The 15,903-nt window shown below is 49.6% G+C and overlaps 1 protein-coding gene across 2 annotated transcripts in view; it reads left to right on the top strand.

The window, feature by feature from the left end:
* TRIO (trio Rho guanine nucleotide exchange factor) overlaps positions 1-15,903 on the top strand; it is a 4,034,553-nt gene that overhangs the window by 3,908,885 nt on the left and 109,765 nt on the right. Inside the window, exon 57 of one of the 2 annotated variants that reach the window (XM_078687659.1) lies at positions 8,409-10,557. The exons of the other annotated variant lie outside the window; for it this stretch is intronic. Coding sequence (XP_078543785.1) covers positions 8,409-8,951 — 543 coding nt within the window. The 3' untranslated portion in view covers positions 8,952-10,557. Of the gene's footprint in view, positions 1-8,408; positions 10,558-15,903 lie in introns of those variants that run through there. 2 annotated transcript variants of the gene reach the window in all.

The following is a 15,903-nucleotide window of genomic DNA, read 5'->3' as shown; positions in this document are numbered from 1 at the left end:
GCTGATTTTCGCGCTGTGTGGTGCCTCACCGATTTGAGGGTGTAGGCTCTATTTTTAATAGTGATTTTACTACTATTTGCACATATATTCTGGGCACTTACTTTTTCTATGAGACCTCCCCCTAGAGTGTCGGGCTGACACTAGGGCTGATCCAGCTGGGTTCCGGGCAGAGTGACGGCGGCGGCCATCTTGGGTAGGGTTCCCCGACCTTGGTGGACTGAGCCACCAGTATATAAACAAACGGCCATGACTCCGCGCAGCGGACGCGTTCAGCGGGAGCGCCGGAATCGCGCCGGAGTCAAGCCAGAGTCCAGCCCGTCTGCGCCCGTCCGCGGCAGGCCGGGGCAGGGGGCGGGCTCCACTGATAGGTTAGTACCATCTAGACTCTCTCTAGCTTACACCCATGCAGAGCTACTACGACTACGCCCATGTGTGTCCACTACATGCGCCCACGCACTTCAAGCAGATATTTTGCCGCCTAGATGCGGAATATGTCAGCAGGCTCTCCCATTCCTTAGGAGAATTACTAAAGACATTCCTAAAGTAAAAATGGCCCTAGTAAACTGTAGGTCGTTAAGAAAGCATAGGGTCCAAATACACGACCTACTACTGGCAGAGAACCTTGACGTCCTTTACCTTACCGAAACATGGATGGACGAGGATTCGTCTCCAGAGGCACTTGAGGCCACTCCTCCTGGGTACTGTCTACTCCGCCTTGATAGACACAAACAATGAGGGGGGGGGCTCGCCCTCATGTACAAAGCTGAGCTTGAATGCACTTTAGTGAAGGCTATTTTACCCAATAGTGAAAGTGGCCTATTCACTATTACTATAGGACCTAGAGATGTTATTCATGGGCTGCTGGTATACAGGCCACCGGGGGCGGCGGGACAGTTTGGCAGCCAGCTTCTAGAGTGTGTTACGCAAGCAGCTCTCCGCTATAAAAAATTCATTATTCTAGGAGACCTTAATCTCCATTTTAATGACATGACGTGCAGGGAAGCACAGGATGTGACTGCTGCCTTAACATCTTTAGGCCTCAATCTCAAATCCACTGCCCCTTCTCATCAACACGGTAACCTTCTTGACCCCATTTTTGCTAACTGGGAGGGTATCAATGTATCTACTCCGGTAAGAATAATCTGGTCCGACCACCTCATCATTCCGTTTACAACAGATAAAACTCCTTCAGTTGAGTTTTCTTCGAAACCTCCATTTGAGAGACGCAGAAAATGGAATAAATTCAATCCTGAAGGCTTTAGATGTGCACTTCAAAAAAATCCACCTTCTCAAAGTAACTCCCTGGAGGAAGCCTGGAACAAATACGAAGCATGGGTAACTGCTGCACTTGATGAGATAGCCCCTTGGACCACACAGCCACCTGCTAGGCACTCGAAAACTGCCCCGTGGTTCTCAGCTTCACTTAAACTAGCCAGGTCGAGATGTAAAAACTTAGAACGTAAATGGAGAGCTCAGTATAATCCTGAAGACAAACTTCATTATAAAAGGGAACTCAACACTTATAAAAAATTGTTAAAAACAGAAAAAAGCAGCTATCTTAAAAATAGAATCGATTCAGCCAAAAATCAAACTAGAGAACTATTTACCATCTATAGAGAGCTTACAGTTCCTACTAGACTGAATACACAAGACATCTACTCAGAAAAGCTGTGCGACTCTATAGCAGACTTTTTCATACATAAAATTGATAAAATTCACGCTACCTTTCCAAAGAATGTAACTCAATTGTCGAACCAGGCAGAAAGCAGCAACACTTCTATAGAAATGCCATGTCTCTCTTCTTTTGTCTTACCTGAAAAACATGATTTAGTAAGTATTGCTAACAGCATTCAATCTGGCTCACCCAGCGATGTCTGTCCTCCTGCTCGCTTTAAAGGACTACTGGAGACTACTATAATAGATCAGATCAGTCTCTTGGTGTCACTTTCCTTTCAGGAATGCCAGGTACCAGACGTATGGAAGACTGCCCAGGTTATCCCTCTAAAAAAAAAAAACAACATCCATATCACCCAGTTTCAAAATCTCCGTCCCATCTCGCTTCTCCCTTTCTGTGCTAAAATCGTGGAGAAGGTGGTGAATAAACAGCTTATGAGCTACCTAGAACAACATTCTCTCCTGCATTCCACTCAATCAGGTTTTAGAGCGGGTCATTCCACAGAATCAGCCCTGCTTTTTTCCACCGAAGGCTTGAGGAGAATAGTGGATGAGGGAGAGACAGCAGCGTTGGTTTTATTAGACCTTAGTGCAGCTTTTGACACCGTGCTGCACTCAACGCTGCTGTCTCGGCTGGTGGACATTGGAGTGAAGGGACGAGCTCTGGCTTGGGTGGAGTCTTTCCTGACCAATAGGAGCTTTCAAATGCACTGCCCCCCTTTTAAATCCTCGCGCAGAAATGTAGGCCATGGGGTGCCTCAGGGCTCGAGCTTGAGCCCTACTTTATTCAACATTTATATGGCACCCCTGGCCCGCATAGTCGAGAGTTTTGGGGTAGGCATTGTTAGCTATGCCGACGACACCCAGCTGTTGCTGAAACTTACTCCAGAGTGTAGAGAAGAGGCCAGTAACTTCTCGAGTTGCCTTACATCGGTAGCAGCCTGGATGGACCATAACTGCCTTCGCCTTAATGGCGACAAAACTGAGCTGCTGGTAGTGGGGAAATCAGTATCTGCTTGGTCACACTTGTGGTGGCCCAAAGAACTGGGTAGTCCCCCCAGTCCGGTAGAATCAGTGCGCAATCTGGGCATTACTATGGACTCGGATCTCTCCTACAAAACCCACGTGAATAAAGTCACAACCAAGTGTTTCGGCATATTGAAGGTCCTTCGTAAAATTCTGGACCTCTTACCTATAAATTCGAGAAAGACCATTGTCCACGCATTGGTAACCCCACACCTTGATTTCCGAAATGTTCTGTTGCTAGGGTTGAGCCAAAAAGGATTACATCAACTACAATGTGCACAGAATGCCGCAGCTCGCCTAGTACTCAAACTTAACCGTAAAGCATCAGGTAAATCTGCCCTAGTCAAACTCCATTGGCTCCCGATAAGAGAGCGTATCAAATTTAAATCTCTTTGCTACGCTCATCGCATAGCTCTAGGCAAAGGCCCAGCCTATCTGCAAAATTTACTGACGATACACCGCCCCACTAGAGACCTTAGATCTGCTGGCAGAATGATTTTTAAACTCCCGAAAATCACTAAAGCCAGAATGGGCGGACGCTCATTTAGATTTTTAGCGGCTAAACACTGGAACGAGCTCCCGCTTGGTCTCCGGATGGAGCCCTCGGAGAGTATGTTTCGAAGAAAGCTCAAAACTTTTCTCTTTCCTCAGGCCTAATCTTTTGGCCCTGTGGCCCTCCCCTGCTCTGTCCTCTTTTCTTTCTGTATAGTGTCTAGCGCGGGGACACCCTGTTTTGGGTAACCAGGCGCTTAATAAATGGTTTTAAAAAATAATAAAAAAATAAAAAAATAATCCTCGCGGTTGAATGCTAACTTTGGTTTGGCTTTATCTAACCATGTTGTGTAAGGTGTCATACGCTTTGGAATACTACCCTCTCGCCAATTCTGGCGACGGGGGTAGCATTCCACCCTTCTAGAGGGAGAAGACATGTTGTTGCTGACTATCCCGGTTACAGTTAACCAGAGCCTCAGCATCACAAAATGGATGCTGCTGCCACAGACACAAGTCTGACCTCCTGCTGCTAGGAGTCCTTCCGGTCATGGAGGTTTGGACAATAGGTTTCCTGCCTGGAGAGGTGCGAGCACCACCCCAGACAGGACTTTGTGTATTGGGACAGGGAGGGCTGAATAGATTGAGACACTGCCTGGAGCACACTAGGTGCTCCATGCATACCCCAGTTCAAACCGGTTGCTGGGGCACTCCAGCCCCAGCTCTGGCGCGAAACTGGACAAAGGAAAGGGGGTGTAACCACCCCCTTCCTGGTCCCACCCATAGAAGGGACCTAGAAAGTAATCCAGCCCTTTTTGGTTGTATAAAGGTAGGAGCTGAGTCCTAGGATTTTAGATTAATCCTGAAATCGAAACTTAACACGAAACTCTGGACCTTCGACATTCTGCTGAAGCTGAAGACTGAAGAATCTCCCTTGTGGCCAAGGAGTGACCACCCTGGGCAACCAGGCACCATCCAGCAAATCCACGGCTTGCTTTGTCTATGCTCCCGCCGGGACCCGAGCACAGAGCCTGACAAGACCCAGACTTCCAGACCTCTCTGACCCTCTCTTCACGTCTGCAGCATAGCTGAGATCCGTGTAGGCAACGAGACACGTGGGACCGGACATCTTGAAAAGCCTGCAACTTGCTAACTGTGCAGCTCCTGAGGTATCCTCGAAGCTGTGCACTGGGGATTGAGAAGCCCCGAATCCGAGCTCTACCTGCACTGAAGATCAGCCCTCCACACTCTACGAGTTCTGCGTGGGGCCCTTCTGCTTGTGTTCTGCTCGACGCGATTTCCGGTTGCCGGCCCGTTGGCTAGTAGCCTCTGTGACGACAATCCTTTTGAACAAACTCACTGGTCTGGTTGCTCCAGACTGGCCCTTGCCTCCCTGCCAACGTGAGGTGCCTCAGACCTTGCTGGTCTGCAGAAGCCTTCTTTGAATCCTGCGTGAGTTGCCTTTGCCAAGGCTTGTTGACTCCAATCCGGCAGTCAACCTCTCCATCTGCGAGAACCTTCGTGGGACAGCTCGCCTCCAGCACCTGGTCGTCCTCGACGCCTCCTGGGCCGCGTGGCTGAAGAGACAAGCTTCAAGACAGCACTTGATTGCTCCTCGACGTCATCTGGTTCCATCCTGGTTCAACCCGGTCACTGGCTAGTGACACAGACTCTGTTCCCTCTGCTTTCAGGTCCTCTTCATCCTCGATCCACCCTTGGATCCACCCGGACATCTTCCTCCTGGTCGCCTGCAGCATCTTTCTTCACAGGCTCCATAGACTTCAACGGCGAAACCCGACACATCTTAACACCTATGCACCCGCCGTGCATGGGTGAGGTAACGCGAGTACTTCGGTGCTCCCAAGGGTATTGACTATTCAAGTGTCTAGGTTTTTAGTTGTTTCCTCCTAGCTAAACCGGAAGTGTCCTAAATCCTTCTTTATCTAACTTCTAAGTTCCCATTGACTTAACATTGACTCTCGCGTGTGTGTTAAGACACTGCACGCGCCGCCTGTGGGCCTCCTACTTCTAAACTAAGGTTCAGATAGTGTAGCCCCAGCGATTCCCTAGGCCCTAGGCCTTTCCTTTTCTCGTGACATGGTACTTATAACACTTTCTTAATATATGGTTTGTTTCGCCCCTAGGGCCTAACTGTAAATTGTGCAACTTAACGTATCCTGATTAAGTAACTTGTTATGTGCTTTGGCCTCTGATCTCATAAAGAGTTCAGAGGAGTGTGTTAGTAAATACATACATATATATTTTATATATATCCTGTGTGGTGTCCTTTCATTTGATATTCAAGGGGTTACATATGGTAAAACAGCTGGCTTTACACGCCCTCAAGAGTCTTTTAGCCTAAGACTGTTCTGTCCACGCTACCACTAGAATAGCTGGTCTATAAGGTCGACTTACAACCATCACCATAAGGGTTGTCTGGACTGGTGCAAGGTGTTCACTAGAATAGTGAACATCATATACCATGCCAACTTCTCACAGCATGCAGTGTGAGAACACAGCCGCGAGACGCCGTTAGCTTCTATAGGGAAAGTCGTAGTTGGAATTTTAAAGATTAAGGACACTTAGGAGAGAACTTTGAGCAAACCCCTTTAGACTTAAGGGATTCTAAGGCCAACACCCACTGGAGCTCCAGAGTACCCGAGAGCTCCAGAGTACCCGAGTTACCTCACCCAGGGAAGTCGGTGCATAGGTGTCTTTTGGTGTCGGGAATCGTCATTGATTTCAATGGCGATCTCCTGCCAAGTGATGCTGCCGTGGAGAAGAAGAGTGTCCTGTGTGATCCTAGCCTGGAAGATGTGAGTAACCTGAAAGCAGAGGGGACAGAGTCTGGGTTACTTGCCAGTGACCAGGGGCGCGATAGACGAATGCCCACCTATGTCGTGTGATTCAGGTGTAAAGAGGTGAAGCTTGACTCTGCAGCCACAAGGACCAGGAGGTGTAGACAATGACCAGGAGCTGGATTCGAGCTGTCCCACGAAGGCTCTTGAGTTCTGAGGCTTCGGTGTCAGGATTGGACCCAACAAGCCTTGGCAACAGCAACCCACAAAGTCTGGGGACCCACCTCTGAGAGGGTTTGGAAAGAGGGGAGGCTACACCCATTTACTTTGTCCAGTTTTGCGCCAGAGCAGGGCTGGTAGCCCCTGCAACCGGTTTGCACTGGGCTATGCACAGGGACACCAAATGTACCCCCAGTACAGACTTCAAAGCACTCTTGGAGTGCACCCACCCAGCCACAATACACTAAAGCCTGTCTGGGAGGTGGTGACACCTCCCTGTGACAGGAAACCTATTGTCCAGGTCTCCCCTGCCAGAATTTCATCTAGCTGCAGGAGACCAGACTCGTGTCTGTGGCATCCATTTTGTGATGCCATGGTTCTTTTAAATGGTACCGGGTGTACTGGTGTGTACATGTCTGTCCCTCTAGAAGGGTGGACTCATACTCCCGACACCAAACACAATATGTTTCCTTGCAGCCATTCCAAAGTTAGCATTTACTGCGAGGTTATAATGCACTTAAGAGTATATGGTCTGGCTGCATCACAGAACAGCCCTGGAGAAGAGATTCCGAAGGCTGCAGAGGGGCCCTGCTCATGCATGTGCACCCTCTCACACATACCCAGCACCCTGCCTTCAGGATTGATAAGGCCTGCCATAGGGGTGACTGATAGGTTTATATGTGTAGTGATATAGGGAACCTATATTTAAGTTAGGGGTGCATACACCACCTTACACAGGCTGCTGTAGCAGACCTGTGTTGTCATTTTGGAAGACTGCCCAGGGGTGGCATATTACATGCTTCAGCCCCTGGTAGGCCTCTGGGGTACCTGTGCCCTTGCTACCTAGTGTACCATATACTAGGGACTCATAAGGGTACCCCAGTAACCAAACTGGAGTGTACCTAAAGTACATGGAATCATTTTAGAGAGGAAGCAGCTAGGCTGGGGTCTTGGATAGCAGGGCCCCAGCCAGACTAAAGTCGAAAAACAGTGAAACATCAGCAAAAAAGTGAGGGTAGCTATAAGAAGCAGATCCTACTCTCCTACACAGTGCACTTACTGTCAAAAATCACATCATGTAACAGGCACAAAGTTGGGGCAACTATGTCTAAAAGGGGACCTTTCCTACCATCATGCTCTGTATTGAAATCTCCTAGGCATTGGATAAGAAGCAACCCACTGAGGGTTTCCTCCAGAGGTAAAGCTGCCACCACTGTGTTATCATGCAGGCTTCCAGTCCTGGACATCTGCCAGGCAGCAACGTCTACTCCTGGACAGTCTGATCCGTAGGGATGGGCATTTTGCCTGTTAGGTCCTGCAGGACTTCCTTGTGCAAATTGTTCTGCAGAGCCACCTCCAGGGAGTTATTGCTTAGGAATATGTTGTGAGAAGTCTCTATCATATGAACTAGTTATTTACCTTTGGTAATGCCATTTCTGGTAAAGACTCTATCTAGTTGCAGATTCCTTACCGATCCACCCATCCTCCCCGCTCTGCGAACGGGGTTCTAAAGACAGGATTGTTCCCCTTTCAGGGCCCTAGTTTTCCACACAAGTGGTCAGTGGCTCCGCGCTCCTGGTGTGGAAAGTTTCAAAAAAGAAACTGATGCTAGAGGCCTGGGGTGGCGCCTATAAGGGCACCATGCACGTCACTTCCGGCCTGGACAACCCTACGTGGAGCCGAACTACGCCATCTACCAGAGCGCATGCATACTGCTCATGAAAAAGTTCTGGAATCAGTCCGACGCCTGGGATTAATTCTAGGGTAAGGAATCTGTGTCTAGATAGTGTCTACGACATAAGGCATTGCTGAACGTAAGTAACTTGTTTTTAGTACATGTATTTTATTTAGCATAGGTGTAATTCATATATATCAGTGCAGTTGTCATTCTTCTGGGTATCTTATTTGTTTTGCTACATTGTATATTGGCTCTGTCAAGCATCATATTGTTTTTTTAAGTATGTTATACTCCTTCTGGTGTATATTATATTACTTTTGCTGCGTGTCATGCATTTCAGGGGTTGTCATTTGTAGAGTTGTGATTTTGACATCAATGGCTTCCCATACTAATTCATTTTAAAGCTGATATTAATTCTTGTACAACACTATTCTGTGAGGTTTTGTTTTTAGTATTAACTTTTATTTTATTCAAGTGTACAGAACTGTTTACATATATCAGTTTAATGTTTTTTTATTTTGTAGCCTGAAAATATTCTTGTGGCTCTCATTGAATCTAAGCCAGTTGTGAAACTGTCTGACTTTGGTGATGCTGTTCAGCTGAATACCACGTACTACATTCACGAGTTGCTTGGGAGCCCAGAATTTGCAGCACCAGAAATAATCCTCGGAAATCCTGTCTCTCTCAATTCAGACATTTGGAGCATTGGGATAATCACATATGTACTTCTCAGCGGTGTGTCGCCTTTCCTGGATGAAAGTGTGGAAGAGACCTGTCTGAACATTTGCCGCCTAGACTACAGTTTCCCTGAGGAATACTTTAAAGGAGTCAGCCAAAAGGCCAAAGAATTTGTTTGTTTTTTACTGCAGGAGGACACCTCTGAGCGACCTTCTGCTGCACTGTGCCTCCAAGCGCAGTGGCTGCAGCCAGGAAACAGCAGCAGTCTTGGAACCATCGATGTTTTAAGATTGACATCATTCATTGAGCGGAGAAAACACCAGAATGATGTTCGACCAGTTGTTCGCATTAAAAACTTATTGCAGAGCAAACTTCTGACCAGAGTTTGATCTTGTGAAGAAATTATCTCATTCTCCTTCACCTGCCTCTCAGATTGGAGATGGAAATCTCTCCTTCCAATCGAACTGTTCAAGAGAAATTACTAACAGCCAATCTGCTGGTAGTATGTGTTAATGATAGCGGATTCTATGTCACCCTGTAAATTGCAATTTCTGGGATTGATAAATCCAAACCTGCTGGAAAACGGGTGGAGATTTATAACAGTGAACCCTGCTGGAAAAGGCAGGCCAAAGGTTTTCTGCTTCACAGTATTTTATTCCGATTGCGGAGGTGAAAAAAATATTTTTAAAAACAAAAGAACAGTTTTGCAAAATAAACATTAAACGTACTGTTTTGACGATAACTTTAAGAAAATAAATATGACTGTAAAATCATCTGTATTAAACAGCAAGGGAAGCCTTTTCTCGAACACATTCAGATAAACAATTATTACCCTTCAAGATAACAATACTGTTCCAAATTCTGATTTTTGCTTGCAGATCTTGTTCTCTTGTATTTATCTCATGTACCAAAACACTGCACTGAAGCCCAGGCTTATGTAACTGCATTCAAAGTCAACTTGTACATACATATAGGTCTGACTTATAAATAGACGTTGTCCCTGTTATCAATCTATAACCCTCCTTTCAAATGTTTTTTTAAAACAATTATGGTGATCCTCATTGAGGTGGAAGTTGTGGAGCATTCATTTTGAATGTGTCCCGCTTGTTGCGGCTAAAACCCAAGCTGTGTAGTCTGATGTAAATGTGCTCGTAATTATTTGTTTTATATCTGATCGGATGCAGTATAGTAACTACAATTTTATGCAACTATTAATGAAAACCTATGCTGTAACTTATTATAATACAAACAGCACATTATTAGTACTCCAAGTTTTCTAGTTTTGTTAACTGAGCCAGTTACCTTGTTATTCATATTGTTCTTGTCATATAATGAAACAAGTTTACTTCTGGGAGGTTAGTTTAAGGCATTTGCTACTACAAACTATTTTCTGAAATCCAATCATTGACAGAAACTGGAGGGATTTACTTTTATAATTATTTAAAATAGCCAAAATGTTTACTCCTAAATTGATGATCGCATTGTAGACTATTTGTGTGTGTTAGCTTCTATTTAACGGTATGGGTCTATTTTACAAAGGAGTCCCCTTAAAGCAGCTCTGCAACACAATACCTAGCTGTTACTGCTGTGACTCTTGTAACTGATTCTTGTATAGAACTTGGGCTATGTTCCTAGTAAATATGTTATTAGAACATAAATATTTAAGGAAGCTTTTAAATGCAACAATTTTAGTTAAATCGAAGCATCAAAGATGAATAAAATGAGACCTGCTTAGGTTTCATGTTTTCCATATGTGTTTTGTTTATTTTTGTTTTTTGTAAAGTTGTACAGAAATTTTTAAAAGGCAGATAGGAGATAAACTGGATTGTGTATTTGTACGAACCTCATAACATTATATTATGTTTTTCTTTTTTTGTGTACATTTTATTTTGCATGTATATTTTTGTACAGACATTTGTGTTTACACAATATGTGATGTAAATATTTTATTTTGACATTGTTTATTTAAAAAGAAATTAAACATTTTATATGATGCGTGCCTGAATTTCTTGCTTTGAAATCTTAAATGGGAGTTGGAAAATACTATTCCCACTTAATGTAATGTAATGTAATTTTAATTTGAATTTACAGAAATTTATATAGCGCACGTATACCACGCGGTTTCTTGGCGCTTGGAGGATGCTTAACCCGTGGCTGGGGTGGCGGGATTACTGAGGTGGGAAGGCGTGAGAAAAAAGGAAGGTCTAAGTGCCGTACGGAATTCGAGATGAGAAGGGATAGATCTAATGTGAAGAGGGAGAGAGTTCCAAAAAGTAGGGGCAGGACAGTGAATTTCAGGCCCCCAGATTTCTTTTTCTTGAACCGGGGGACAGAAAGAAAAAACTTGGCGGAGGAGCGAAGTTCTCTGTTGGGGCAGTAAGTACTAATGGCGGAGGAGATGAAATCAGGGGCAGTTCCAGCCAAGGCCTGGAATGTAATGCAGCCCAATTTAAAGAGAGCCCGTTCCTTGATAGGCAGCCAATGTAGGGATTGGAGTAGGGGAGTGACGTGATGGAATCTGGGCAGGCCATAAATCAGGCGGGCGGCCTGATTTTGGACTAACTGAAGGCGATGAAAGGCATATGCAGGAGCGCCGTTGTATACAATGTTCCCGTAGTCCAGCCGGGACAGGACCATCGCCATCAGAATTAATTTAAGGGCAGGGACAGAGAAGAACCGGGAGATTTTCCGTATAGTGCGGAGGGCAAAGAAACAAGAAGAGACAACGGAACTAATCTGAGAGTGGGGAGTGAGGTGTTTATTGAGTAAGATCCCTAGGGTTTTTACAAAGGGAGAAGGTGTGGGGGAGGTGCCCAAGGAGGGAGGCCAGAAGTTAGGGGACCAGGGACTGGGAGAGCTACCAGTGACAACAAGTTCAGTCTTGTCCGGGTTTAATTTCAAATGGTTGCTGTTCATCCAATCACTGATGAACAGCATGACAGACTGGAAGTTGAGTATACTGGTAGGGGAGTGTGACAGGTGAAAAATGAGTTGGAGGTCATCGGCATAGTTATATACGGTGACCTCCATGTGCTGAAGTGCAAAAATAAGTGGGAAAATATAAAGATTAAATAGTAGAGGAGAGAGAGAGGAGCCCTGGGGAACACCACACCGGACTGAGTGAGTGGGGGCAGTGAACTCAGCCAGGTGGACGGCCTGAGAGCGATCTCTTAGAAAGGAGATGATCCAAGCCAGGGCAGGACCCTCGATGCCCGCCGCCTTGACACGGGTGAGGAGGATGGAATGGTCAACCGTGTCAAAGGCGGCGGAGAGATCTAAAAGGACGAGGGCCTGGGGAGTGTGGGTGTCTAGCCCCTCTCTAAGGTCGTCCATGTAATGTAATGTGTATACTTGTAAAGCGCACTGTTGCCAGCCGGCGTCCTGGCGCTGTATACCACTGGGGAACCCATCCTGGCTTTCCCTGTGGGATGGTCCCTGCTGGGAATCCCCAAGGTGGAGCCAGGCATCCCCGGCGTTGAGGGGGCCGTTGTGGAGATTAGGCAAGCTAATGCCCAGAGTTGCCGAGTGGGACCCCTGGTTAGAATAGGCACCGAGGCGAGAATTATCGAGTCCGCTGACCCTGGTCCACGACCCTGCCGCGTCGGGAATCGAACCCTGGTCCCGGGCCGACTTCTGCTTTCGGGTCTGCCGCCTCTAACCAGTGAGCCACACCACTCCACTTACATAGGAAAGCACTATATCTGATAGAGATATCTGAAAGAGACACGTTAGTGATAGATTCCTTACCTTAGAATATCCCCAGGCGTCAGACTGGATCCGGAATTTTTTGCGTAGCAGTACCCTTGCGCGTCGGTAGGCGTCGTCTGCGGCTCCGCGTCCGTTGTCGGCGTCATGGGTGCCGTGATGATGTCGTTGGAGTACTTAGACGCCGCCTCCTCGTGCTGACATCTGTTCTTTTTTCCGCGCCAGCAGCGCAGATCCGGAAAAAGTGGTACCTTAGTCATTTTTTGACTAAACTTTTTTGATCATTTTTCGAGTCTTCGACTCCGAACGGTGCCGATAGGGATGCCAGGTTTTAAGCCCTGTGAGGACTGCGACCGACCCTCACCATCGGTGTCTCCACTGTCTCGGCGTCGACCACGACGACAAGACCTGTTCTGACTGCCGGGCCCTAACTTCAAAGGCTAGGCGGGAGCGGTCCCGCATCGACTCGAACTCCGGTAGTCGGCCCCGCGCCCCGAGAGGGCCAGGTCCGGACGGACGTCGAGGGACCGGTCGCGGGAGCAGAGCCATCATAGCTCCGGGAGTCGACATCACTCCTCAGGGTCGAAGTCGTCAGGTAAGCACAAGAAGTCGAAGAGACGTCATCGCTCTTCCGACTCCCCCCGTCGCTCGCGCGATGTGGCAGGGGGTTCGGGTGACACGGCCCACGTGGCTCCGTCAGAGTTGCGGGCGTCGCGTCCGGCCCCATACCCTCCAGTCCCTGGGCTGCGTGCGACGCTGGAGGAGATCGAGCAGTTCCTCATGGCCATGAGGTCACTCACTCCCCCGGCGGGCTCCGCGGCGCCTTCGGGCCCAGCGGACCTGTCTGGGGGACCTAGCGGGTCAGGGGCTTCGGCCCGACGCCGTCGGGTTCTTCGGCCCCGGCGCCACTGGCGCATTCGGGCCCGGTGCCGCAGGCCCCCACTGGATCCGGTTCCGGATCCGGGTCGTCGCCGGTTGACTTAACAACCTCCCCAGCACCGGTCCCTCAGGTGTCACCCCCGGCGCCGTCTTCGGACGGCGCCGTCCCCGATGCCTCCCTCGCTCTGGTTCCGGTGCCGGAACGGCGCCGCTGGGTGCCGCTTTCGATACCGTTTGGAGATTTTTACTTCAATGAACCGGCCCCATCCTCTGACACCCTTGAATATCAGGAGATGGGTGATGAGGAGACTTGGGAGGGGTCTGAGGACCCTCTGACACGGGAGTGTCAGTCCCAGGAGGATTGGACAGGTGGACTTGGGGATGCCAGTGGTCTGGATACCTCTCCGGACACTGGTTTTGTCTCACCTCCTACCGTGGCTATGGAGGAGGGGGCAGCCTACAGTGTGGTGCTGACGAGGGCAGCCAAGGCCTTGGGCCTTGAGCTCCCCGTCGCGGCTGTGAGGACTAACCTCCTCACTGAGGTCCTTGAACCGCAGTCAAGCTCGGCTGAGCCTCTGCTGCCGTTTAACGTGGCCAGATGCTACCGCCCGGCCCCGGGCGACCCTTGTTTCCTGTCCACCCACCCCACCCCCGAAAGCCTGGTTATTTAGGCTTAAAATTCCCAGACCACATTCCTGTCGGCTCCGCCTGACAGGGAATCCAAGAGGTATGAGCAATACAGCAAGAAGGTATTCTCCTCCCTGAGTCTGGGACTGCGGTCTTCCAACACCGCATGCCTCTTGGGCCGTTACACCCACTCCCTGTGGGATACGGTAGCGGACGTGCTGCCAGAATGCCCGTTGGAGGTACGGGCTGAACTCGGCCAAGCCCTTGTGGAAGGCCGAGATGCGGCACGTTATTCTATCCGGTGTGGACTGGATACCACCGACTCACTGGGCAGAGCGATGGCAACGACGGTGGCGATTCGTCGCCACGCCTGGTTGAGGTCCGCCAACTTCTCGGCTGATGTCCAGAACACACTCATGGACATGCCGTTTGATAGCCGTCGCCTTTTTGGCGACAAGGCAGACCATGCGCGCTTTAAGGACTCCAGGGCTACGGCTAAGTTCTTGGGCCTCTCGGCCACGCGCCAGCAATTGGATGCCTTTCGCTCCTTTCGTGGCCAAGGAAGGGGTGTACCCACACATGCTGCCAGCCACGCACCGCAGAGTAATACCCAACGCGGTGGCGGCCGTGAAAACCGCTGTGGCGGCGGTCGGGGACAACGGCGAGGACAGTCCACACCTTCCCCCGCAGCATCCACCTCAAAACCCTCCTAGTCCGTGCTTTCAAGCCCATGTGTCGCCAGTGGGGGGCAGAGTTCGCCATCACTTCCTCCACTGGCGCACTGTCACGTCGGACAGGTGGGTGCTGCAAATCGTCCAAAGGGGCTACTCCCTCCCCTTCGAGGCGACTCCTCCAGCCATGCCACTGCAGAACGACCGTGTATCGGGGGATCATTTGCGACTTCTGCAGGAGGAAGTTACAGCCCTCTTGGCCAAGGGGGCCATCGAGCGCGTTCCTGGGCCAGAAGTAGGGTGTGGTTGCTACTCCCACTAATTTCTGGTACCCAAGAAGGGCAAAGGGGGCCTGCGACCTATCTTGGACCTACGGAACGTCAACGGCTTCCTCCGGAAGGAGAAGTTCAAAATGCTGACACTGGCTCAGGTCTTGGCTGCCCTGGACCCAGGAGACTGGATGGTAGCGTTGGACTTGCAGGTCGCTTATTTCCATATCCCCCGTCTTGCCGGTCCACCGGCGCTACCTGCGGTTCACTGTTGGCCACGAGCACTTTCAGTTTACCGTGCTCCCCTTCGGCCTTGCCAGCGCCCCACGGGTGTTCACAAAGGTGATGGCGGTGGTCGCGGCTCATCTGCGCAGGTTAGGGGTTTCAGTCTTCCCCTACCTCGACGACTGGTTGTTGAAGGCGGGCTCGCCCCAAACAGTCGTCACCTCCAGACTACGGCAGATCTCCTGCACCAGCTGGGGTTCTCCATCAATGTGCCAAAGTCACACCTGTGCCCCTCTCAGAAGCTCCTCTTCATCGGAGCGTTTCTCGATTCGGCGCAGTTTCGGGTTTATCCACCCGAACAGCGGGTCCGGGATATTCAGGCTCTGATTCCTCTCTTTCAGCCTTCATCCCGGGTCTTGGTCAGGTTGACACTGCGGCTTCTGGGGCTGATGGCCTCCTGCATCCTTCTGGTGCATCACGCCCGGTGGCGGATGCGGGCTCTGCAGTGGGACCTGAAGTTTCAGTAGGCCCAGCATCAGGGCAACCTATCCGACCATGTCCTGATCTCGGAGGGCACTGGGAGACAGCTGCAGTGGTGGCTCACGGACAGCGATTGGGTCAGCTGCAGATCCCTCTCCCTTCCCCAACCGGAGCACGTAGTTGTGACGGACGCGTCCCTCCAGGGCTGGGGAGGCCACATGGGAGAGGCAGAGATCATAGGCCTCTGGACTCCGGCGGAGTCCCGGCTCCATATCAACCTTTTGGAGCTGCGGGCGATTCGTCTAGCACTGAAGGCATTCCTCCCCTCTTTTCGGGGGAGTGTAGTGCAGGTGTTCACGGACAACACCACCGCCATGTGGTACTGCAACAAACAGGGCGGGTGGGGTCGTGGACCCTTTGCCAGGAGGCTCTGTGCCTCTGGCAGTGGCTGGAACATCAGGGCGTGACCCTGGTGGTTCAACACC

This window comes from Lissotriton helveticus, chromosome 4_1 (genome assembly GCF_964261635.1).
Source record: "Lissotriton helveticus chromosome 4_1, aLisHel1.1, whole genome shotgun sequence".
NCBI classification, from domain to species: Eukaryota; Metazoa; Chordata; class Amphibia; order Caudata; family Salamandridae; genus Lissotriton; species Lissotriton helveticus.
This window is presented reverse-complemented; position numbering and strand designations above follow the sequence as displayed.